The sequence below is a fragment of the Macaca thibetana genome, chromosome X (genome assembly GCF_024542745.1).
Source record: "Macaca thibetana thibetana isolate TM-01 chromosome X, ASM2454274v1, whole genome shotgun sequence".
Classification (NCBI taxonomy): Eukaryota; Metazoa; Chordata; class Mammalia; order Primates; family Cercopithecidae; genus Macaca; species Macaca thibetana.
In genome coordinates, this window is record NC_065598.1 from 559,175 (window position 1) to 584,634 (window position 25,460).

At 50.2% G+C, this 25,460-nt stretch overlaps 1 protein-coding gene across 1 annotated transcript in view; it reads left to right on the forward strand.

Annotated features, from left to right (window-relative positions):
- The window catches only part of LOC126946842 (dehydrogenase/reductase SDR family member on chromosome X), a 429,610-nt gene that overhangs the window by 381,750 nt on the left and 22,400 nt on the right, over positions 1-25,460 (forward strand). Inside the window, exon 6 of the mRNA XM_050777532.1 lies at positions 5,293-5,500. Within this exon, the coding sequence (XP_050633489.1) occupies positions 5,293-5,500 (208 nt within the window). The remainder of the gene's footprint in view (positions 1-5,292; positions 5,501-25,460) is intronic.

Consider the following 25,460-nt stretch of genomic DNA (forward strand, 5'->3'; position numbering starts at 1 on the left):
TCACCCAGGCTGGAGTGCAGTGGTGCGATCTCGGCTCACTGCAACCTCCGCCTCCCGGGTTCAAGCAATTCTCCTACCTCAACCTTCCAAGCAGCTGGGATTACAGGTACGTGCCACCACACCTGGCTAATTTTTGTATTTTTAGTAGAGATGAGCTTTGCCATGTTGCCCAGACTGGTCTGGAACTCCTGACCTCAGGCGATCCGCCCGCCTCGGCCTCCCAAAGTGCTGGGATGACAGGCGTGAGCCATCATGCCTGGCCTGCAGGCGTCTTTTTGATATAAGGACTTCTTTTCCTTTCGGTAGATGCTCTGGAGTGGGATTGCTGGATCGAGCGAATGATCTGCTTTTAGTTCTTTGAGGAACCTCCATGCTGTTTTCTATACAGCTTGTACTAATTCACTTTTTTGGGGGGCACCGGCATGTGGGCAGCTCTGCCTGGGGGTGTCCTGTGAGGCTGCAGCTGGGGCTGACTTTGTCTGAAGGCTTGACCAGGTTGGATGTCCAGGATGGCTTTCTCTGGTGGTAGGAAGCTGGTACAGCCTGTCACCTGGGCTCAGCTGGGAGGGCCAACAAGAACAGGTACCTGTGTCCTCTCCAGCGTGTCAGGCTGAAGGTGCTCAGGCTTCTTAAACCAAAGCTGGCTCCTCCCAGACTCAGCATTCCCAAGAACCAAGCAGGGGGCACGTGACCTTATTGACCCAACTTTGGAAGTCATACAGTGTTTACACCACTGTGGCAGTCTACGAAAGAATTAACAAGAAAGTTAATGAGCATGACCGAGATTCAAGGGAGGGGGCATACACTCCAGCTCCCAAAGAGACGACTGTCAAAAGAATCTTCAGGCCTGCTTTATAGCCCCCCGAAGCTGCCTTTCAAAATGAGGCATGCATAAGCCAGGTGTTCACGATGAGCTCGTCTCTCCTAAGCTGGGAATTTATAACGCTTCAGGCACAGATTGAGCTGTGTGTCTCCAGATCCTTCACATCAAATAAAATATGAGGAAAATGGCATCGTGAAAGATGTTTATAGTTCATCAAAATGCAAAGCTTCCCGTCCGCCCACAGCAACCTATTCTGGTGTTTTTGTTTTTTTGTTGTTGGTTTTTGTTTGTTTGTTTTTGAGACAGAGTCTCATTCGGTCGCCCAGGCTGGAGTGCATTGGTGTGATCTCGGCTCACTGCAACCTCTGCCTCCCAGGTTCAAGTGATTCTCCTGCCTCAGCCTCCTGAGTAGCTGGGATTACAGGCGCCCGCCATCGTGCCCGGCTAGTTTTTTTTTTTTTTTTTTTTGTATTTTTAGTAGAGACAGGGTTTCACCATGTTGGCCAAGCTGGTCTCGAACTCCTGACCTCAAGTGATCTGCCTGCTTTGCCCTCCGAAAGTGCTGGGAGGATCACAGGCATGCCCCACCGGGCCGGGCTTTTTTTCTGGATATCTCCTAAGGTGAGCTGTGACATGCTTCTCAGAGGTGTTTTGTTAGATGGGCTTTGAGGACTCTAGGAGTGTCGAATGTTTAATACCACATGTGTCTTGTGATTGATTGATACCGGACCCCTCCCGGTTGGTTTATACACCTGATGTTTTACAGGCAGAAGCTCAGGGAATAAGTTCTCCACATGCTGGAAGTTGGTTTTTTTTTTTTTTTTTTTTTTTGAGAGCTAGATATTCACGTAGGAGGGGAGAAGCCCTGCGTCTGGCTGGAAGTTGTGTGCAGGTGAGAAGCAAGGACGGCACCTGAACTGTCTGCTCATTTCTCCGAGAATTTCGGCGGGCCACAGGCCCGGAATGGCACAGCGGTCCCCCTCCCCTGCCACCATGCTCCCCCTCCCCTGCCACCATGCTTCCCCCTCCCCTACCACCATGCTCTGTGAAAGTAGGTCCAGAATTTATTCCTCCTCGTGGGCTCTCGGTCTGGCTGACTTCAGGAGTGAGGCCGCAGACCTTCACCGTGAGTGCTACAGCTCATAAAGGTAGTGCGGACCCAAAGACGGAGCAGCAGCAGGATTTATTGTGAAGAGGGAAAGAACAAAGCTTCCAGGCCGTGGCAGGTGACCTGGGTTGCCGCTGCCGGTTGGGGTGGTCGTCTTGTATTCGCTTATTTGACGCCGCCCACATCCCGCTGATTGGTCCATTTTACAGAGTGCTGATTGGTCCATTTTACAGAGCGCTGATTGGTCCATTTTACAGAGCGCTGATTGGTGCATTTACAATCCTTTAGCTGGACAGAAAAGTTCTCCAAGTCCCCACTGGACCCAGGAAGTCCAGCTGGCTTCACCTCCCCAAAGCAGCAATCCACTTCCATCCACGTTTATTTTTTATTTTCCCCTCGCTGTACCCAAAGCGCTATACTTGCACTGTGGAGGCTACAGCCAGAATCAGATGTTGGTTTTTCCTCAAGGACCTCACAGTTGTCCAGCCTCCACTGGGGCCAGGGACGTGTAAAGCCGTGGGACCCCCTGCTGCGTCTGTCGTGGGCCCTCCGTGCCATGGAGCATCCAGTGCGGACCGTGCATCCAAAGTTTTGAAAGGCGGGTTCCAGAGGCTGTAAAACAGGCCTGCAAATTCTTTTCACACTCGTCTCTCTGGGAGCTGGAGTCCCTGCTCCCTCTCTCGAATCTCGGCTGGCCTCATTAACTGTCTTGTAATTCCTAGAATGGGGCAGCGGTGGCAGCTCGGTAGGTCTTCCAAAGTTGGGTGGATAAGGCCACGTGGCTCCTGCTTGATTCTTGGGAATGCTGAGTCTGGGAGGAGCCAGCTTTGGTTTTAAGTGTTCGTAAAATACAACTGGAAAGATTGTGTGCACAAACACAGGCATGTACACAAATGCACACACATCAGAGAATTCATAGGGAAATGGGTCCATGTACAGAGGCACAAATTCGTACGGATATTACAATACACACAAAAGCAAGCACATACACAAATGCATATACCTCAAAAAATGCATACACCTGGAGATACACCTCTACATATACAAACACATAGAGAAATACTAGACCTGCATATATGTATAGATAGCTCCATATGAAATACACAAACACAAGCACATATACAAATGTATATGCATAGAAGATGTACACTATGCAGATGTACATATACAAATACTTAAATACTAGACCTACATATATGTAAAGATAGCACCATGTAAAATACATGCAAACACAAGCACATATACAAATGCCTATGCATAGAAAAATATGTACACATGCAGATGCAAACACATAGATATACAAATAGAGAAACAGATCTACAAATATCAATATAGCTCCATATTGAAATACATCTTTGAACACAAACACGTGTCCATATGCAAATGGATTTGTGTGTGTGTATATTAATCATACACCTCAAATGCATTTGCAAATGCAAATGTGTTCAGAAATGCAAAAACTGGGATTCCACAGATCAAAGTGCATGTTCATGCACGCAATACATGCAGACGTTCCAATGTACAAATAATGACAAACGTGTGTATGTAGGTATAAGCATATGCAAATACTTGCGATCATACAATTCCAAATAGAAGCATGTAATATATACATACACTATATGCAGATACACATGCAAAGATGTAAATGTGTATGTACCTGTATACACATGGGAATAAATGTGGACACATGCAAACTCATATGCACATGTGCATACAACGTATGTAAAATAAAATGTGCACAAATTTATAGGCATTTGAAAATTCACATCTGCATGTAAAGACGTGAACACATATATGTATATGCTAACATCTCTATATGTATATATCTTTGAATTGTGCATATATGCAGTTATATACCCAAGTGTATACCTATATAAACACATATACAAATACATATGCATATATATGTATATGAATATATGTGCCTGTATTTGCATGTACAGTTTACGTGTAGATACACACAGAATTCCAGGTACATATATAACGTGCCTGTGTATACACATCTACATTATCCATGTACGTATAAATACATATACACATTGGCATTAATACCCAAGCGAGCTGGTCTGCTCTAAGTACAAGATGATATAGTCCGTGTGTGTTTCTGGGACAAGTGACGTTTGAGGTCAGGCCCCCACAGCAAGGACTTGGGAGCAGGCACTCAGCTGGGCTTGGCCTGACAGGGTGGGGGTGTTCTGTGCCTGGGAGATAGAACGTGTCAAGCACAGAACCTGCAGTGATGATGATGTTTATAGAATCGTGACCGACAGGGCTGCCCTGTGGTCTGGGGGTGAGGACAGGCCATGTTTATACTGAGGTCAGCATTTCTCAAAGGACATCTGAGCAATTTGTTTGTGGGACACTCAGTGAAGAGGGGGTGCCATAGCAGCTCTTCTTGTCCAGAATTCTTTTGTGGGGGGCCCAGGAAGGGAGACAGGATCTCTGTTGCCCAGGCTGGGGTGCAATGGCACTATCTCAGCTCACTGCAACCTCCGCCTTTTGGCCTCAAGCAGTCCTCCCGCCTCAGCCTCCCCGAGTAGCTGGGACTCCAGGCCCGCACCACCACAGCCAGCTAATTTTTTTTATTTTTGGTAAAGATAGGGTTTCACTGCGGTGCCCAGGCTGATCTCAAACTCCTGACCTCAAGCGATCTGCCCTACTCACCTACCCAAAGACTGGGATTACATGTACGAGCCACTGCATCCGGCCACCCAGAATAATTAATTGTCCAGGGGACCCCCTTTGGTGACTTGGAAGATTCTCACTCTCTTGTGTATGTTGCTGTGTTATCATTATGGTTATTATTTTTCTTTCTTTCTTTTTTTTTTTGAGACAGAGTCTCGCTCTGTCACCAGGCTAGAGTGCAGTGGCGTGATCTCTGCTCACTGTAACCTCCACCTCCCGGGTTCAAGCCATTCTCCTGCCTCGGCCTCTCAAGTAGCTGGGATTACAGGCACTTGCCACGATGCTTGGCTAATTTTGTATTTTTTTTGGTAGAGACAGGGTTTCACCATGTTGGCCAGGATGGTCTTGAACTCCTGACCTCAGGTGATCCACCCGTCTCGGCCTCCCGAAGTGCTGGGATGACAGGCATGAGCCACCGCACCCCGCTTGTGGTTATTTTTAAAGTCAAGGCACAGAGGTGCAGAGACAGAAGGCAGGAAGGGACGTCAGTGATCTTCTAGAATCTTCCCCACCACACCTAAAGCAGGAGACAGAGACCCAGGAGGAAGACATGGCCGCCAGCTCTACACCCCACCCTCCAATGTCCTGGGCCATTTGCACATCCCAGGAGTCCGTTTGTGAGATTTCTCCACTGTCTTCCCCAATCTAACTCCTTCTGATATTCTCTTTTGTCCAGCTGGGGTGATGATGGTCCCTCAGGGGAAAACCAGAGATGGATTCGAAGAACATTTCGGCCTGAACTACCTGGGGCACTTCCTGCTGACCAACCTTCTCCTGGATACGCTGAGAGAGTCCGGGTCCCCTGGCCACAGTGCGAGGGTGGTCACCGTCTCCTCTGCCACCCATTACGTCGCTGAGCTGAACATGGACGACCTTCAGAGCAGGTGGGTGCACCCTGTGAATAATCATAACAGCATCCCAGGTGGGTTAAAGGTTACTCATCTCCCTCTGTCTGTGGGGCATGGTGCGCCCTGCGTCTGCTGGACACTGGTGCTCTGGGGACAGTGCTCCCTGCGTCTGCTGTGCACTGGTGCTCTGGGAGCGTGGACAGTGCTCCCTGCGTCTGCTGGACACTGGTGCTCTGGGGACAGTGCTCCCTGCGTCTGCTGAGCACTGGTGCTCTGGGGACAGTGCTCCCAGTGCTCAGGGGACAGTGCTCCCTGCGTCCGCTGGACACTGGTGCTCTGGGGACAGTGCTCCCTGCGTCTGCTGAGCACTGGTGCTCTGGGGACAGTGCTCCCAGTGCTCAGGGGACAGTGCTCCCTGCGTCCGCTGGACACTGGTGCTCTGGGGACAGTGCTCCCTGCGTCTGCTGGACACTGGTGCTCTGGGGACAGTGCTCCCTGCGTCTGCTGAGCACTGGTGCTCTGGGGACAGTGCTCCCTGCTCTGGGGATAGTGCTCCCTGCGTCCGCTGTGCACTGGGGCTCTGGGCGCAGTGCTCTGGGATACGTACATCCCCAGCCATTTGCTGTCCTTGGTAGACTTAGCAATGTGCCATTGTATTGTTATTTTAGTTTTTAGAAGGGACAAGAAACACAGAGGTCAGACATAGAAAAGGATAACAGATATATTTAAACCTTCCGTTGTGTCCCCCATGGGAATGTCAGGCACTACATCTGCAGGCGGCATTGGTGTGGACTCCTGTTGAGACACGCAGTGTACTGTCTGTCCATCAACAGGTCTCTCTTGTGAATTTCTCCTAACCCCGCCCGAGCGCGGTGGCTCACACCTGTAATCCCAGCAGTTTGGGAGGCCGAGGCGGGTGGATCACCTGAGGTCAGGAGACCAGCCTGGCCGACATGGTAAAACCCTGTTTCTGCTAAAAATACAAAATTAGCCAGGCGTGGTGGCAGGCGCCTGTAATCCCAGCTACTTGGGAGGCTGAGGAAGGAGAATCGCTTGAACTCGGGAGGCGGAGGTTGTGGTGAGCCAAGATTGCGGCACTGCACTCCAGCCTGAGCCACAACAGCAAAACTCCATCTCAAAAAAGAAAAAAAAATTCCATAGTCTGGGTGGCTTATAAACAACACACATTTATGTTTCACGGTTCTGGAGGCTGGAAGTCCAAGATCAAAGTGTGCCAGGCTCTGGCGAGAACCCACTTCCTGGTTCACAGGTGGCCCCTTCTCACTGTGTCGTCAGGCAGCGGAAGGGGCGAGGAGCTCTCTGGAGTCCCTTTTATAAGGGCACTGATTCCTTTCTTGAGTCTCCACCATCGTGACCTCATCACCTCCCAAGGGCCTCACCTCCTAACACCATCTCACTGGGGATGAGGATTTCCATGTAGGAATTTGGAGACGGAGACAGAGCACACAGTAGGACTTGCCTTTGAATTTCTCTGCAGCCCGAAGGTCACAAAGTGTTAATGCCACGGTCAGAAAGACCTGGCTGCTTGGCCATGCCAGCATCAGATTTTGGGGCCAGCCTCTGGAATGTACAGCAGGGTGGGCGCCCTCCCCATCTCCCGGCCCTGGAGTGCCCTCAGGACTGCGAGGAGGTGAGCCCAGGGGCACAGGCCCTGCCGGCTCCTAACGGTTTTCATTTCCCTGCACAGTGAGGGGCAGGATGGAAGGAAGAGAGGGCCGTGGGAGCCTCCTAGGATACCTTGGCCCATCTGTTTTGTCAGATTGAGCTCTTGCGCCTGTGAGCCTCTCTGCTGAAGGGTGTCGGATGAGGGAGACGGCCTCGATGGGATCCTGCATAAAGTGTGAACCCTGCCGGTCGTGGGAGGGAAGAAGCGTGGCTGGCCAGAACTTCGTCCTCTCTGGGCAGCTGAGGAAGGCCCGGGCTCTGCAGGGAAGGGCAGGTGAGAGGGTGGCATGGAGAGCAGGGCCTGTGGCCAGGAGGGGCTGCTTCTCCTTCCTAGTGCTCTGAAGAAGCAAGGGCATGTGCGTGTGCCCGTGTGCACAGGTGAGGTGTGCGTGCCTGTGTGTACAGGTCAGGTGTGTGTACCCCTGTTTACAGGTGAGGTGTGCATGCCTGTGTGTACAGGTCAGGTGTGTGTACCCCTGTGTACAGGTGAGGTGTGCATGCCTGTGTGTGCAGGTGAAGTGTGTGTGCCCGTATGTACAGGTGAGGTGTGCATGCCCATGTGTACAGGTGAGGTGTGTGTGCCCGTGTGTACAGGTGAGGTGCGCATGCCTGTGTGCACAGGTCAGGTGTGTGTGCCTGTGTGTACAGGTGAGGAGTGCATGCCCGTGTGCACAGGTGAGGTGTGCATGCCCGTGTGTACAGGTGAGGTGTGCATGCCCGTGTGTACAGGTGAGGTGTGCATGCCCGTGTGCACAGGTCAGGTGTGCGTGCCCATGTGCACAGGTGAGGTGTGCATGCCCGTGTGTACAGGTGAGGTGTGCGTGCCCGTGTGCACAGGTGAAGTGTGTGTGCCCGTGTGCACAGGTGAGGTGTGTGTACTCCTGTGTACAGGTGAGGTGCACATGCTCATGTGTACAGGTCAGGGTTGTGTACCCCGTGTGTACAGGTGAGGTGTGCATGCCTGTGTGTACAGGTGAGGTGCGCATGCTCGTGTGTACAGGTGAGGTGTGTGTGCCCATGTGCACAGATGAGGTGTGTGTACCCCTGTGCACAGGTGAAGTGTGTACCAATATGCACAGGTGAGGTGCGTTCATGCCCGTGTGCACAGGTGAGGTGTGCGTGCCCGTGTGTACAGGTGAAGTGTGTGCGTGCCCGTGTGTACAGGTCAGGTGTGTGTACCCCTGTGCACAGGTGAGGTATGTACCAATATGCACAGGTGAGGTGCGTTCATGCCCATGTGCACAGGTGAGGTGTGTGTGCCCATGTACACAGGTGAGGTGAGTGTGTGCCGGTGTGCACAAGTAAGGTGTGTGTGTGCCCGTGTACACAGGTAAGGTCTGTGTGCACAAGTGAGCTGTGTGCCGGTGTGCACAGGTGAGGTGCATGCCAGTGTGCACAGATAAGGTGCATGAGTGCCCGTGTGCACAGGTGAGTTGTGTGCGTGCCCGTGTGCACAGGTGAGGTGTGTGTGCTGGCTGGGGCGTTTCCTGTGTTCACACCTATGCGTGACAGCACCCAGAGGAAGACATGCGTGTTTCTCAGGCTTCTTCTCAGCTCAGGACTCTCTGTAGGACCGTGTAGCCCTCCCGCCTCGGGCTCCATGCTGAAGGATTGGCCTGGAACCCACTGGCAAGAACAGCCCTGCTGTGACCGGCTGCCCTAACCCCAGGCCTCAGGCTGGGCTGGGCGCGTTGGGGGCCAGGCTTCTGTGACGCCCACTCGGGGCTCCACTTCTGTGTGTGGTGCCTGCCGTACAGGAGGGCCTGACAGAAGGGAGGAGGGAACGAGGAGTCTTGGCACAGCCAGCAGCACTTGCTGCAGACGTGACTCACTGAGCAAGGCAAGGCATGGGATGGAGAACCTGGGAAATGTGACCTCCTTGGCAGGTGTTGCTGCTCACCGAAGACACGCAGGAGCACCCCTTCCTCACACAGCACTGGCGGAGCCGCCCGTCTGTTACTCTGAGAGCGCGCTTTGGGGTTCATACTGTTTACCAAAGCAATCTCTGTTTTATTTATCCATGTTTTCTTGAGATGGAGTCTCACTCTGTCCCCCAGGCTGGAGTGCAGTGGTGCGATCTCGGCTCACTGCAACCTCCGCCTCCCGGGTTCAAGTGATTCTCCTGCCTCAGCCTCCAAAGTAGTTGGGACTACAGGCGCGCACCAGCACGTCCGGTTAATTTTTGTATTTTTAGTAGAGACAGGATTTCGCTACGTTGGCCAGGCTGGTCTCGAACTCCTGACCTCAGGAGCCTCCCGTGTCGGCCTCCCAAAGTGCGTGGATTACAGGCGTGAGCCACCATGCCTGGCCGTGATCTCTATTTTAAATAATGAAGATAAGCAGATCACATCCACAACAACCCCACCCAACAGAAATGACAGCTACTTCCTAAACAATTTAGATGCTACAAAGCAGATTCATGCAGAGTTGATAAGAATTGAGCCTCATTATCACCTAAGAAAGCTGAGGAAGCATATATCACCAAGTGCAATTAACAAGAGAGTTTTCATTCCTATAAAAACACTTAGATATTAAAGAAAAACTGTGATGGTATTGCTCCTAGGCCATTCCGTCTTATTTTATTTTATTTTTGGAAAGAGACAAGTCTCTCTCTGTTGCCCAGGCTGGAGTGCAGTGGTGCCATCTCGTCCCCCTGCAACCTCCGCCTCCCGGGTTCCAGTGATTCTCCCACCTCAGCCTCCCGAGTAGCTGGGATCACAGGCACGCACCACCACACCCAGCTGATTTTTGTGTTTTTAGTAGAAACGGGGCTTCACCATGTTGGCCAGGCTGGAATCAAACTCCTGACCTCAAGTGATCTGCCTGCCTTGGCCTCCCAAATGCTGGGATTATAGGCCTGAGCCACTGCACCTGACCGCCATTAACTCTTATCTGAACAGTTATGTCCACATCCTAACTCCACATACTATAACTGGGACCTAATTTAGAAATAGGGTCTTTGTAGATGGAATTAAGTGAACATGAGATCATTAGGATGGACCTTAATCCAAGATGATGGGTGGCCTTACAAGAAGTAGAAAATGGCCGGCCGCGGTGGCTCACGCCTGTCATCCCAGCACTTTGGGAGGCCAAGGTGGGCGCATCACCTGAGGTCAGGAGTTCGAGACCAGCCTGACCAATTTGATGAAACCCCGTCTCTACTAAAAAATACAAAAAATTAGCTGCGCGTGGTGGTGCGCGCCTGTAATCCTAGCTACTCGGGAGGCTGAGGCAGGATAATTGCTTGAATCCAGAAGGTTGAGGTTGTGGTGACCTGAGACCACACCACTGCACTCCAGCCTGGGCAACAAGAGTGAAACTCTGTCTCAAAAAAAAAAAAAAAAAAAAAAAGAAAAATTTGGAGGCAGAGATACAGAGAAGGCCACATGGAGATGGAGGCAGAAACTGGAGTGATGCAGTCACAAACCCAGGGATGTCTGGAGCCCCCAGGGGCTGGGAGAGGCGGGAAGGACCGTCCCCTCCACCCTCACAGATACCCTAGAGTAACATTCAATCAAAGATCTAGGCGCCCCATGATCCAGTCAAGTTAACACGTAATGTTAACTATTCCGACCCCATTCTACATATAAGAAGGGCCGTAAATGCAATGGCAGGTGCCCTTGTAAGACATAGAAGAGGAGACACAGACACAGAGGAGAAGGCCACGTGGAGACGGAGGCAGAGACTGGAGTGATGCGGCCACAAGCCCAGGGACACCTGGAGCCCCCGGGAGCTGGGAGAGGCAGGAAGGATCCCCCCCAGAAGACCGACCAGAGAGAGCACGGCCGTGTCCCCTCCTGAATTTCAGACTTCTGGTCTCCAGAAGCCATCCATTCACTGGAGGAATTTCTGTGACTTTGAACCATCCAGTCTGTGCTCCTGGGCTTGCAGATGTCATCATCGCCCTGTGTCCTCCCTTGGTTGTCCCTCTGTATGTGTCTTGTTTAGACAATGTGCCAGGAAAGTAATACAGATTGCAAAGCAGCTCAAGGAACTTCAGAGGCAAAGGCCTTGAGACCCAAGCCAGCTCAGAGCCGGCTCTACCATTTTTTATTTGTTTATTTTCGTTTACTTTAGTTTAGTTTAGTTTTTTGAGACGGAGTCTTGCTCTGTTGCCCAGGCTGGAGTGCAGTGGTGTGATCTCGGCTCACTGCAACCTCCGCCTCCTGGGTTCAAGCGATTCTCCTGCCTCAGCCTCCTGAGTAGCTGGGACTACAGGGACGCGTCGCCACGCCCGGCTAATTTTTGTATTTTTAGTAGAGACGGGGGTTCACCATGTTGGCCAGGATGGTCTCCATCTCCTGAACTCGTGATCCACCCGCCTTGGCCTCCCAAAGTGCTGGGATGACAGGCGTGAGCCACCGCGCCCAGCCAGTTCCCCCTAGTTTTTTTGAGACGTACAATTCAACCCCCACTGCTTTTCTTTTCCTGTTCTCCTCCTTTGCTTCAGCGGTTTGATTATGGAAAATGAATATTGATGACAGGCGTTCACCTGAGCCACGTTTCATTTCTGCTTGATTACTCTGCAGAGGACAGTGACAGTGCTAACAGATGCCGTCTCTGAGCTTTCTGGAAACTTCCTTGTTGATGGCACTGACTCTTTCCAAATATGCCCCTTTTTCATAATTCGTACCTTCGACTGACCTCTTAAAGGAGAGAACATTGCTTTGCTGGGGCTGCCGTAATAAAATACCATGGACCCAGTGGCGTAAACAGCAGACATTGATTCTTCCACAGTTCTGGAGGCTGGAGGCCCCAGATCAAGATGTGGGTGGGGCTGACTCCTCCTGAGGCCTCTCTCCTTGGGTCGTGGACACCGTCTTCTCCCTGTGTCCTCACAGGGTCATCCCTCTGTGTGTGTCTGTGTCCTCATCTCCTCTTCTTATGAGGTGTCTTAGTCCATTTCAGGCTGCTATCACAGAATAGCATAAACTGGGTGACTTATAAACAACAGACTTTGATTCTTCCACAGTCCTGGAGGCTGGACGTGTGAGATGAGTGTATGGGCAGGGCTGGTTCCTCCTGAGGCCTCTCTCCTGGGCTTGTAGATGCCGTCTTCTCCCTGTGTCCTCACAGGCTCAACCCTCTGTGTGTGTCTATGTCCTCATCCCCTCTTCTTATGAGATGTCTCAGTCCATTTCAGGCTGCTGTCACAGAATACCGTAGATTGGGTGGCTTATAAACAACAGACTTGATTCTCCCACAGTCCTGGAGGCCGGAGGTCTGAGATGAAGATGTGGGCAGGGCTGGTTCCTCCTGAGGCCTCTCTCCTGGGCTTGGAGACGCCGTCTTCTCCCTGTGTCCTCACAGGCTCGTCCCTCTGTGTGTGTCTGTGTCCTCATCTCCTCCTCTTATGGGATGTCTTAGTCCATCTCAGGCTGCTATCACAGAATACCAGAGACTGGGTGGCTTAGAAACAACAGACATCGATTCTCCCACAGTCCTGGAGGTTGGAAGTCTGAGATCCAGGTGTGGGCAGGGCTGGTTCCTCCTGAGGCCTCTCTCCTGGGCTTGCAGATGTCATCATCGCCCTGTGTCCTCCCTTGGTTGTCCCTCTGTATGTGTCTGTGTCCTCATCTCCTCTTCTTATAAGGACCTCAGTCCTATTGGATCAGGACCCACCCTCTGACCTCATTTTACCTGAGTCACCTCTTTAAAGACTCCATCTCCAGCCAGGTGCAGTGGCTCACGCCTGTAATCCCAGCACTTTGGGAGGCCGAGGTGGGAGGATTACCTGAGGTCAGGAGGTCAAGACCAGCCTGGATAACATGGTGAAACCCTGCCTTCACTTAAGAAAATACAAAATTAGCCAAGTGTCGTAGCAGGCGCCTGTCATCCCAGCTACTCGGGAGGCTGGGGCAGGAGAATCACATGAACCTGGGAGGCGGAGGTTGCAGTGAGCCAAGATCACGCCACTGCACTCCAGCCTGGTGACAGAGCGAGACTCCGTCTCAAATAAAATAAAATAAAGTAAAATACATGGTGGGTGAGGCCACAGTAGAAAGAACAATGATTCTTTCGCATCCATGAGGACGCCCCTGTGATAGAAACCCTGCTACGTGCTGTGAATTTCAAACACTGAAGTCAGTCGTTGCTGGCCATTCAGCGAGACCACGTGACCGAAGCACACTTTATGTTTTGACATGCTTATCAATTGTGCGTAGTGACAAGCTGTCAATAGCTTTGGATAGGTGCATTGAACCGGTCACCTCGCTCATGTCGTAGAAGTTGGTGGCTTCATGTTCAAGAAGTAACACGCCCCAAGTTGAGTTGACGTTTGCCAGGGTACGGGCTGGAGTTACGGAATACAATCAGGTGCCCAGCGCTCAAGAGCCAATGTGTTTGTGATTGATCCCAGATGTTTGTGATTGATACCAGACATTCAATCTGAACTGGAACTCGTGTCACCCGAAGACCATAGTGGCTGCCACCAGGGTACCACAGGGAACGGCCTGGGTGAGCAAACCCAGACATGATGTTCCGAAGAGTGGCCGTGACTCCTTTGGTGGAATGTGTCCTTCTGGATCTTTCTTCTCAATAGCTTGTGTGTGGGAGTAAATATAGACAGACACTCAGCAAACTAACACAAGAACAGAAAACCAAGCACCGCACATTCTCACTCGTAAGTGGGAGTTGAACAATGAGAACCTGTAGGACACAGGGAGGGGAACGTCACACACCGGGGCCTGTCGGGGGTGGGGAGTAGGGCCCGGAGAGCATTAGGAGAAATGCCTAATGTAGATCATGGGTTGATGGATGCAGCAAACCCCCATGGCACGTGTATACCTATAGAACAAACCTGCACATTCTGCACATGTGCCCCAGAACTTAAAGTATAATAAAAATAAAAAGTGGAAACAACACCACCACACACACACACACACAAAACCATAGGAAGCTAACAAAAGTGATCAAGTCAGGAACCAGCAGGTGTGGTCAGATGAATCATAGACTAGAGGCTCAGAAACCATGAGTATGAGATGCCATTTCCTAGCTCTCTCCTAGCTGCATTCTCGGGGCAGAGCTGGGCTCGGTGCCTGAGCAGAGATTGGGTGATGCAGCCATAAGCCAAGGGATGCCTAGAAACACTAGAATCTGCAAGAGGCAGCAAGGATCCTTCCCTGGAGCCTGCAGAGGCAGTGCGGCCCTGCAGATGCTTTGGTTTCACCGAGTTCTGTCCGGAACATCGGTGTGGATTCTCTGAGCCACACTAGGACCAGCCACTGTGGATTCTCTGAGTTGTACTAAGGGCAGACACGTGGATTCTCTGAGCCACACTAGGGTCAGCCACATGGGTTCTCTGAGCCACACTGGAACCAGCCACCATGGATTCCCTGAGCCACACTAGAACCAGCCACGTGGATTCTGAGCCACACTAGGGCCAGCCACGTGGATTCTCTGAATCACACTAAGGGCAGCCAGATGGATTCTCTCAGCCACACTAGGGTCAGCCACATGGGTTCTCTGAGCCACACTGGAACCAGCCACGTGGATTCTGAGCCACACTACTAAACCAGCCAGCCACCATGGATTCCCTGAGCCACACTAGAACCAGCCATGTGGATTCTGAGCCACACTAGAACCAGCCACGTGGATTCTGAGCCACACTAGGGCCAGCCACGTGGATTCTCTGAATCACACTAAGGGCAGCCAGATGGATTCTCTCAGCCACACTAGGGTCAGCCACATGGATTCTCTCAGCCACTTGGATTCCCTGAGCCACACTAGAACCAGCCACGTGGATTCTGAGCCACACTAGGACCAGCCACAAGGGTTCTCTGAGTCACACTAGGACCAGGCATATGATTTCTGTGAGTCACACTAGGACTAGCCACGAGAGTTCTCTGAGCCACATTAGGACCAGCCACGTGGTTTCTCTCAGCCACAGTAGGACCAGCGACGAGGGTTCTCTGAGCCACACCAGGACCAGCCACATGCGTTCTCTGAGCCATGCTAGGGCCAGCCATACAGAAGCTTTGGGATTTTGGGACCTCTGCCATGAGTAATGGCGTAAGATCTCTAGGGAGCGAGGGGGTTACTTCACTTCCTTACTTTCATGGGTTTTCTCCCTTTACATCTTAGCACGTAAAATGTGTGCAGGACCGGGCACGCCAAGTCTTTACTACTGTGAGTAGTGCCACAGTAAACGTATGTGTACATGTGTCTTTATAGTAGAATGTACAAGCCCATCAAAAAGTGGGCAAATGATATGAACCGAGACTTCTCCAAAGAAGACATTTATGCAGCCAACAAGCGTATGAAAAAGCCCATCATCACTGGTCATTGGAGAAATGCAAATCAAAACCACAGTGAGATACCATCTCACGCCAGTTAGAATGGCCATCATTAAAAAGTCAGGAAACAGGCTGGGCGCGGCGGCTCACGCCTGGAATCCCAGCACTTTGGGAGGCTGAGGCGGGTGGATCATGAGGTCAGGAGATCAAGACCATCCTGGCTAGCATGGTGAAACCCCGTCTTTACTAAAAATACAAAAAATTAGCCGGGCGAGGTGGTGGGCGCCTGTAGTCTCAGCTACTCGGGAGGCTGAGGCAGGAGAATGGCGTGAACCCAGGAGGCAGAGCTTGCAGTGAGCTGAGATCCCGCCGCTGCATTCCAGCCTGGGCGACACAGCGAGACTCCGTCTCAAAAAAAAAAAAAAAAAAAAGGTCAGGAAACAACAGGTGCTGGAGAGGATGTGGAGAAATAGGAACACTTTTACACTGTTGGTGGGAGTGTAATCTAGTTCGACCATTGTGGAAGACAGGGTAGCACTTCCTCAAGGATCTAGAACTATTCATTGATACTTTGCTATTTTTTTCTTTTATATAGGAATATGTTGAAAGATAGATAAATATAACCAAGTGTAAAAGTATGCAAAAGAGGATGTATAATGTGTGCATACATACTTCCATATATATTTTTTGAGACGGGGTGTCTGTGATACAATTAAAGGGTTGCTGGCCAGGTGTGGTGGCTCACACCTGTAATCCCAGCACTTTGGGAGGCTGAGGCAGGCTGATCACCTGAGGTGCACAATCCACCCAGTCTGTGGTATTCTGTGACAGCAGCCTGACATGGACTAAGACACCTCATAAGAAGAGGGGACGAGGACAGACACCCATCGCCCAGACTGGAGTTCAGTGGCACCATCTCAGCTCACTGCAACCTCCGCCTCCCGGGTTTAAGTGATTCTCTTGCCTCAGCCACCTGAGTAGCTGGGATAACAGGCGTCCGCTACCACACCTGGCTAATTTTTGTATTTTTAGCAAAGAGATGGAGTTTTGCTATGTTGCCTAGACTGGTCTTGAACTCCTGACCTCAAATGCTCCACCTACCTCAGCCTCCCAAAGTGCTGGGATTACCAGGTATGAGCCACCGCGCCCAGCCAGAGGCTTTTATTTCCTATAACAAAAATGTTTACAGTATCACACAACATCTTGATGGTTACAGAGACAGATAATTGTCATGAAACTAGGAATGATTGTCAGGAAACAATCTCACGCCAAAAGTAGGGATAACTACTTTCTTTCTTTGAGTCTTCTTCTAGGACACCAAATAACAAGCCTTTAACTGTTTTTTGTTTGTTTTTGTTCTTGTTTTTTTTTTTTTTTTGAGATGGAGTCTTGCTCTGTCACCCAGGCTGGACTGGAGTGCAGTGGCATGATCTTGGCCCACTGCAACGTCCTCCTCCCGGGTTCAAGCAATTCTCCTGCTTCAGCCTCCCAAGTAGCTGAGATGTTAGGCACGTGCCACCATGCCTGGCTAATTTTAGTATTTTGTTGCACAGACTGGAGTGCAGTAGCAGGATCTCAGCTGACTGCAACCTCCACCTCCCGGTTTCAAGCAATTCTCCTGCCTCAGCCTCCCCAGTAGTTGGGATTATAGGTATGCGCCACCACGCCAGGCTAACTTGTTTTGTATTTTCAGTAGAGACGGAGTTTCACCATGTTGGCCAGGCTGGTCTTGAACTCCTGACCTCAAGTGATCCACCTGCCTCAGCCTCCCAAAGTGCTGGGATTACAGCTGTGAGCCACTGTGCCTGGCCAACAAGGCTTCCTTTAATTCTTTTTGTTTAATGTTTACCAAAAGGGATGACACAGTTGAAAAGCGGCTTTTACACAACTCTTTCCTAGACCAGAAAAATCAGTATCAATAGGGATCTTGTTTGAAATGCAGATGCTTGGGCCGGGCACGGTGGCTCACACCTGTCATCCCAGCACTTTGGGAGGCCGAGGCGGGTGAATCACCTGCGGTCGGGAGTTTGAGACCAGCCTGGCCAACACGGTGAAACCCCGTCTCTACTAAAAATACAAAAATTAGCCAGGCGTGGTGGCACACACGTGTAATCCCAGCTACTCAGGAAGCTGAGGCAGGAGAATTGCTTCAACTGGGACTCAAAAGGCAGAGGTTGCAGTGAGCCAAGATCCTGCCACTGCCCTCCGGCCTGGGCTACAAAGCAAGATTCTATCTCAAAAAAAGAAAAAAGAAAAGAAATGCAGATGATCACATTCTCAGATCATCCTCCAGATCTGCTAAGCCCAAATTTTGGAGAGCAGGGGTTGGCGAGCAGACGGTCTTTGGGGAATTCTGATGCGTGCTAAAATGTGAGAACCACTTGAATTTAAAATACACCGCCTTTTTTTTTTTTTTTTTTGGTATGAAAGATGTGATTCTTGGCTTTCGCCTGATATAATTATTGCCAGTAATTAGTGTTAATTGCCAAGATTGATTTACTGGCTTGGAAAATTAGTGTTCTTGTAAAGGAATAAATCACAGCGTTGTAATGTATTCCAAAAATCCAAGAGAGTTTTTACACATGAGAGAGCCCGTCTCCTCAACTTGGCTGTACCGAATCATCCCCGTGGTGAAATAAATTTCAGTGGAAAGCACTTTGGGACGCCGAGGCGGGTGGATCACCTGAGGTCAGGAGTTCGAGACCAGCCTGGTCAACATGGCAAAACCCCATCTCTACTAAAATTACAAAAATTAGCCAGGCATGGTGGCACATGCCTGTAATCTCAGCTACTTGGGAGGCTGAAGCAGGAGAATTGCTTGAACCAGGGAGGCGGAAGTTGCAGTGAACCAAGATCATGCTATTGCACTCCAGCCTGGGCGACAGAGCAAGACTCCATCGCAAAAAAAAAAAAAGGCAGGCACAATGGTTCACACCTGTAATCCCAGCACTTTGGGAGGCCGAGGGGGGCAGATCACGAAGTCAGGAGATCAAGACAAACCAGGCCAACACTGTGAAACCCCGTCTCTACTAAAAATACAAAAATTAGCTGAGCGTGGTTGTGCACACCTGTAGTCCCAGCCACTCAGGAGACTGAGGCAGGAGAATCACTTGAACCCGGGAGACGGAGCTTGCAGTGAGCTGAGATTGCACCACTGCACACCAGCCTGGTGACAGAGCGAGGCTCCGTCTCAAAAAGAAAAAAAACTTCTCTTTGTTCACAGTGTTTTCTGAGTTCCTGGTGGGCGGCTTGTTATCAAGGATATTAAATGTAGGTGATAGTTATGAAGACTATTAAATGTAGATATCCTACAAAGAGTGTAATGGAGTTGTTTGTACTGTCAAAGGGAAAATTCAGTTTAGACATGAAGGATTGTTATAATACTTACAAGTGTGTTGGATGCCACCCGTACTTGCTCATTAAAACAGTGATTATCATCAGGTTTAATGAGCAGTGGAAAAATAGCTCCAGTCAACTAGGTTATGAGCAGTTGATTGAGTTTCTGTAATTGCATTGGCTATTTCATTACGCATGGATGTCCTGCAACTGAAATATGTTGCAATACATAGGCAGTCAACATTAAAAAAAAAACAGAAAACCTCCATCATCTTTGCTTCTGCACAAGTACCTGTGAAAGTGGATAAATAATCAATGCAAAAACTGCCTGTTGATCCGTATAAAAGGACACCGCCTACCGAGACTGGCTGTTGGGGCACCGAGATATGACACGTATGCATCCTACTTATCCATCACAATAACTTACAAAGTTTCCTTTTTTTTTTTTTTTTTTTTTGAGACAGAGTCTTACTCTGTCGCTCAGGCTGGGGTGCAGTGTCACGATCTCGACCCATTGCAATCTTCACCTCCCAGGTTCACGCCTGCCACCACGCCCAGCTAATTTTTTGTATTCTTGGTAGAGACGGGGTTTCACCTTGTTAGCCAGGATGGTCTCGATCTCCTGACCTTGTGATCCGCCCACCTCAGCCTCCCAAAGTGCTGGGATTACAGGCGTGAGCCACCGCGCCCGGTCTTATAAACACTCAAAGTATGTTCAGCCTTCACGATTTTTAATAACAGGAAGAGAGTAATGCTTTATATAATCAGCGAGAAATGGAGAACTCAAATACCCTTTTTTAAGATCCAGATTTAGCAGCAAGTGGTTGTTCTTCAGTTTGTTCTTCAACAAGAAAGCTCATTGAATGATTTTTGTTTTGTTTTGTTGTTTTGGACAGCGTCTCCCTGTCTCGCCCAGGCTGGAGTGCAGTGGCGCCGTCTTGGCTGACTGCCGTGTCTGCCTCCCAGGCTCAAATGGTTTTCTCCCACCTCAGCCTTGCAACTAGCCGGGACCACAGGTGTGCTTTACCGCACCCAGCTACTGTTTTGTAGTTTTTGTAGAGGTAAGGTCTTACTATACTGCCCAGGCTGGTCTCGAACTCCTGTACTCAAGGGACCTGCCTGCCTCAGTCTCCCTAAGTGCTCAGATTACGTGCGTGAGCCACCACACCTGGCCTAATACCAACGACTTTTGTCTAGTCCTTAGGGTTTCGTTTACAAGCCTTAATGGGTGTGTTCTGTGTATCTGCTTTCATGATTTTCCATTTCTGGTGTGGATGTTTCTTCATCCCTAACCCCCACGCCGGGACTCTCTCCTGAACCTACGTGCCCCTCTTGGATTGATTTCTTCACCTCCCGTAGAGAAATGTATTGACTTTCCCCCGCCCCCACATGGTATTTTTAAACAATCTTCGTTGTCTCTTCTCCACGCACGCTGCTGCGTAAAACCGTAATTACAGAACCAACCCCTCCATTTACTCTGGAAAAATCTGCCTTTGGATGATGCATTGTCTGCTTTTTCAAGTAACCATGCCTCTGACCCATCAATCAGATCCCGGAGATCCAGAACCAAATGCTTGTAGGTGATATTTGAAAGACGCTCATGCCAGCAGGAAAGCCAGTCCTTGCCTCTCTGCACTTAATAATTCCCTGTTTCCTGGACCCTCCTCTTCCCCCCGGGGTGAGGAGATTGGAGAACTTTGCCTTAAAAAGGTGTCTGGACAGTAATTGGGGGGTTGCAGTTTATCTTGGATCAAAGAGGGGACTTGAGCTGTGCACTGCGCAATTTCCTTGTCTTAATTCTTCCAGTCTCTTAAATTTGTTTCTATTTATTTTTTATTATTTTTAAAATTTTTTTATTTTTTTGAGACAGAGTTTTCCTCTTGTCACCCAGGCTGGAGTGCAATGGCACGATCTCAGTCAGCTCACTGCAACCTCCACTTCCCGGGTTCAAGTGATTCTCCTGCCTCAGCCTCCAGAGTGGCTGGGACTACAGGCACCCACCCCCACGCCCGGCTAATTTTTGTATTTTCAGTAGAGACGCGGTTTCACCATGTTGGTCATTCTGGTCTCTGTTTGAAATGCTTGTTCCCCGGTGCCATAAATAAATAGCACTTGAACATAAATTTAATTTCCTCAGCAAGGCCATTTTTATACTTTCTGCAGGAGGGGTACACTCGATAGCAGTTGGACCACGAGGGTACAGCGAACAAAGGAGACAGTACATTTATAACCGGACACGTCCACCCTACGCTGTGTCTGGTTTCCATGGGCTGGAACGGGCCCTCACATTCCGTATTTGTCCCGATCAGCCAGCAACTTAGAACTTGTTAAAAGAGGCAAAGGCAGAGGGGAACAAAGGAAGGAGGAAGTCACTTGTGGAATGGTGGGAAAAGTAAAGACAGACCCAAATAAGGAAGGAGGAACACGCTCTGACCTCATGCTTGCTTGGACCAGCATAAGCATGCCAGGGCAGATATTTAGGCTACGTTGTGGGAGCTCGGCACATAAAGTACATGGATTTCTTTATCACAGCTAGCGGATACTTACGAACGTTAGCGCAGGTCGTGGAATACATTTTGCTTCTCAGAGAAGTTCCTATGTATTCCTAATTAGATGGGGAGGAAAGTCTTTGAAGAGGAACCTTTATTTTTTCCAGGCCCAATGTCAGATTCTGGCGTGCGGCTTTCTGCTCCCCATGGCTGCGTGATGAGACAGCGGCTGGAGGCAGAACTGGGTCCCTGGAGGGCATAAATGAGGGCGTCACTTCTCCTCATGCAAGCAATTCAAATATGCCTTTTGGACAACGGCAAGGGACATCTCAGAAAATCTCAGCTCAGGTTGCGATTCCCCCCGGGGCGAGCTTCCCGAGCCGTGTGATCCCCTCTGTCTCCGGTTACACGAAGGTGGGAGCATTGCTTGGTTGCTAAGATCACAGTGTTGGGGCTCAGAAAACGATCCCCTAAATGTTTCAGAGGCATTGGAACCAGAGCAACTCTGCCATGTTGAATCGGGTCTGGGTAAGATGCGGCCGAGACCGGCTGGGCTGCCTTCTCTGGAGGTGGGTGAGGCAATTCCAAGTCACAGGATGACAGAGGACGTCAGCACAAGGCACAGGTCACAGAGACCCTGCTGATAAAGCAGGTTGCGGGAAAGCCGGCAAATTCCGCCAAAACCGAGATGGCGATGAGAGTGACCGCTGGGCATCCTCTCTGGTCATGATACGCTAATTCTAATGCATTAGCTGCTAGGAAACAGTGTGCAGATGCCACGACATGGTCTGAAAGTGGGGATGGACCTTCAGCTGCGGGAATTGGTGACCCCTTTCCTAGAAGACTCATGAGTAATCCACCCCTCGGTTAGCGGATCATCAAGAAATAACCATAAAAATGGGCAACCAGCAGCTCTCGGGGCTGCTCTGGCTATGGAGTACACATTCTTTATTCCTCTACTCTCCTAATAAACTTCTTTCACTTTACTCTGTGGACCCCCCCGGAGTTCTTTCCACAAGATCCAAGAACCCTTTCGAACTGCTGAAGGGATGGGGTGATGTGCCCACCTCCGCCTCCCAAGGTGCTGCTGGGATTACAGATGGGACCCACTGCACCCAGCCGGAATAGACTTTTTCACTCAATTTTTAATTTTTTTTTTTTTTTTTGAGATGGAGTCTCACTCTGTTGCCCAGGCTAGAGTGCAGTGGCGCAATCTCGACTCACTGCAACCTCCACCTCCTGGGTTCCAGCGATTCTCCTGCCTCAGCCTCCTGAGTAGCTGCGGCTACAGGCGTGCGCCACCACTCTTGGCTAATTTTTTGTATTTTTAGTAGAGACGCGGTTTCACCGTGTTTGTTAGGATGGTCTCGATCTCCTGACCTCATGATCCGCCCGCCTCGAGCTCCCAAAGCCCTGGGATTACAGATGTGAGCCATCGTGCCCAGCCCAAGGTTTAATTTCTTAATATCAATTTCAAGCAGTGGTTTTAGTAAAAGATATTCATAGGCCAGGTGTGGTGGCTCACGCCTGTGATCCCAGCACTTTGGGAGGTCAAGATGGGCGGTTCACTTGAAGTCGGGAGTTCGAGACTGGCCTGGCCAACACAGTGAAACCCCAGCTGTACTGGAAATACAAAAATTAGCCGGGCGTGGTGTCGGGCACCTGTATTCCCAGCTACTCGGGAGGCTGAGGCAGGAGAATCACTTGAACCCAGGAGGCGGAGGTTGCAGTGAGCCAAGATCGTGCCACCGCACTCCAGCGTGGGCTACAGAGCAAGACTCTTTCTCAAAAAAAAAAAAAAAAACACACAAAAAGGGCCAGGCATGGTGGCTCACGCCTGTAATCCCAGCACTTTGGGAGGCTGAGGTCGGGGGATCACGAGGTCAGGAGATCGAGACCATCCCGGCTAACACGGTGAAACCCCGTCTCTACTAAAAATAAAAATAACATTAGCCGGGCGCGGTGGCGGGCGCCTGCAGTCCCAGCAACTCAGGAGGCTGAGGCAGGAGAATGGCGTGAACCCGGGAGGTGGAGGTTGCAGTGAGCCAAGATCATGTCACTGCACTCCAGACTGGGCGACAGAACGAGACTCCGTCGGAACAAAAAAACCAAAAAAAAGAGATTTATGATTTTAAAGATTGAGTTACATGTTGTGAAGTTGCCCTCCCAAAAGGTATGTACAAGTGTATGTGCACGCCCTTCCTTTGGGTGTCCGGCCAATTCTCCCCGTGTTCTTCACAGTGGAAATGATGGCTTCTCGGAATGTTGCCAGTGTTACAGGAAAACAGATGGAGGGTCATTCCCTCTGAAGATCTGCTGAAAAATCAACTTGCAAAAGCAGATGAATGGGAGAAAAGGCATACAATGTTTACTCAGTGTATACGTACGTGCTTTCATCTTCTTGGTTTTCTTTTATGTGCTTGCCTTGGGAAAAGCATTCTCATTTTTCTTCTCCAGATCTTCTCCAGAGTCTCGCTCCGTCGCCCAGGCTGGAGTGCAGTGGCGTGATCTCAGCTCACTGCAAGCTCCGCCTCCCGGGTTCACGCCATTCTCTTGCCTCAGCCTCCCGAGTAGCTGGGACTACAGGCGCCCGCCACCACGCCCGGCTCACTTTTTGTATTTTTAGTAGAGATGGGGGTTCACCGTATCAGCCAGGATGGTCTCAAACTCATGACCTGGGGATCCGCCCACTTCAGCCTCTCAAAGTGCTAGGATGACAGGTGTGAGCCACCGCACCTGACCCTCAATATTGTATTCTTATTCAGGAACAGCCTTTGTTGGTAAGAGGTATTGGATTTTCACTGATGCGTTTTCTGAAACACATACGATGACAGATGTCTTTCTTTTAATCTTTGGAATGTGTTAAACATTCTTTTAGGCTTTTTGATCTTATTTATTTAACATAATTATCATGCTGATATTCAAAATATATCTGAGATGGCTTTGCGAACCCCGAAAACTTGAGACAGGTGTCAGTTAATTTAGAAAGTTTGTTTTGCCACATTTGAGGACGCGTGCCTGTGACACAGCCTTAGGAAATCCTGACGACATGGGTGCAAGGTCGTTGGGGCACAGCTTTTGTGGTGGTGGTTGTTGTTGTTGTTGTTGTTTTTGAGACAGTGTCACTCTGTCGCCTAGGCTGGAGTGCAAATGGTGCAATCTCAGCTCACTGCAATCTGCGCCTCCCAGGTTCAAGCAATTCTCCTGCCTCAGCCTCCTGAGTAGCTGGGACTACAGGCACATGCTACGTTGCCTGGCTAATTTTTTAATTTTTTTTTTAGTAGAGAGGGGGTTTTGCCATGTTGGCCAGCCTGGTCTCGAACTCCTGACCTTGTGATCTGCCCACCTTGGCCTCCCAAAGTGCTGGGATTACAGGCGTGAGCCACTGCGTCTGGCCACAGCTTGGTTTTATACGTTTTAGGGAGACATGAGACATCAATCAATATATGTAAGAACTACGTTGGGGTGGGTGCTGTGGCTCACACCTGTAAACCCAGCACTTTGGGAGGCTGAGGCGGGTGGATCACCTGAGGTCAGGAGATCGAGACCAACCTGGCCAACATGGTGAAACCCCATCTCCACTAAAAATACAAAAAGTTAACTGGACGCGGTGGCAGGCTCCGGTAATCCCAGCTACTCGAGAGGCTGAGGCAGGAGGATGGCTTGAACCCAGGAGGCGGAGGTTGCAGTGAGCCAAGATTGTGCCATTGCACTCCAGCCTGGGTAACAAGAGCAAACTCCATCTCAAATATAAAGAAGTAGGGTCCTTGACAGGTGGGGACAACTGGAAACAGGGAGGGGGCTTCCAGGTCACAGGTGAGACCCAGATGGTTGCGTTCGTTTGGATTTCTGATGAGCCTTCCCGAAGGAGGGGATCAGATATGCGTCTGTCTCAGTGAGCACAGGCATGACTTTGAATAGAATGAAAGGCAGGTTTGCCTTCAGCAGGTTCCAGCTGGACTTTTCCTTTGAGCTTCCTGATTTTGGAGGGCCAAGATATTTTCCTTTCACAGCTTCCATCAGGATACATATACCATGTAGTTAATTCAGAAAATTAGGCCGGGTGCGGTGGCTCACGCCTGTAATCCCAGCACTTTGGGAGACCAAGGCGGGCGGATCACGAGGTCGGGAGATCGAGACCATCCTGGCTAACACAGTGAAACCCCGCCTCTACTAAAAATACAGAAAATTAGCCAGGCGTGGTAGTGGGTGCCTGTAGTCCCAGCTACTCGGGAGGCTGAGGCAGGAGAA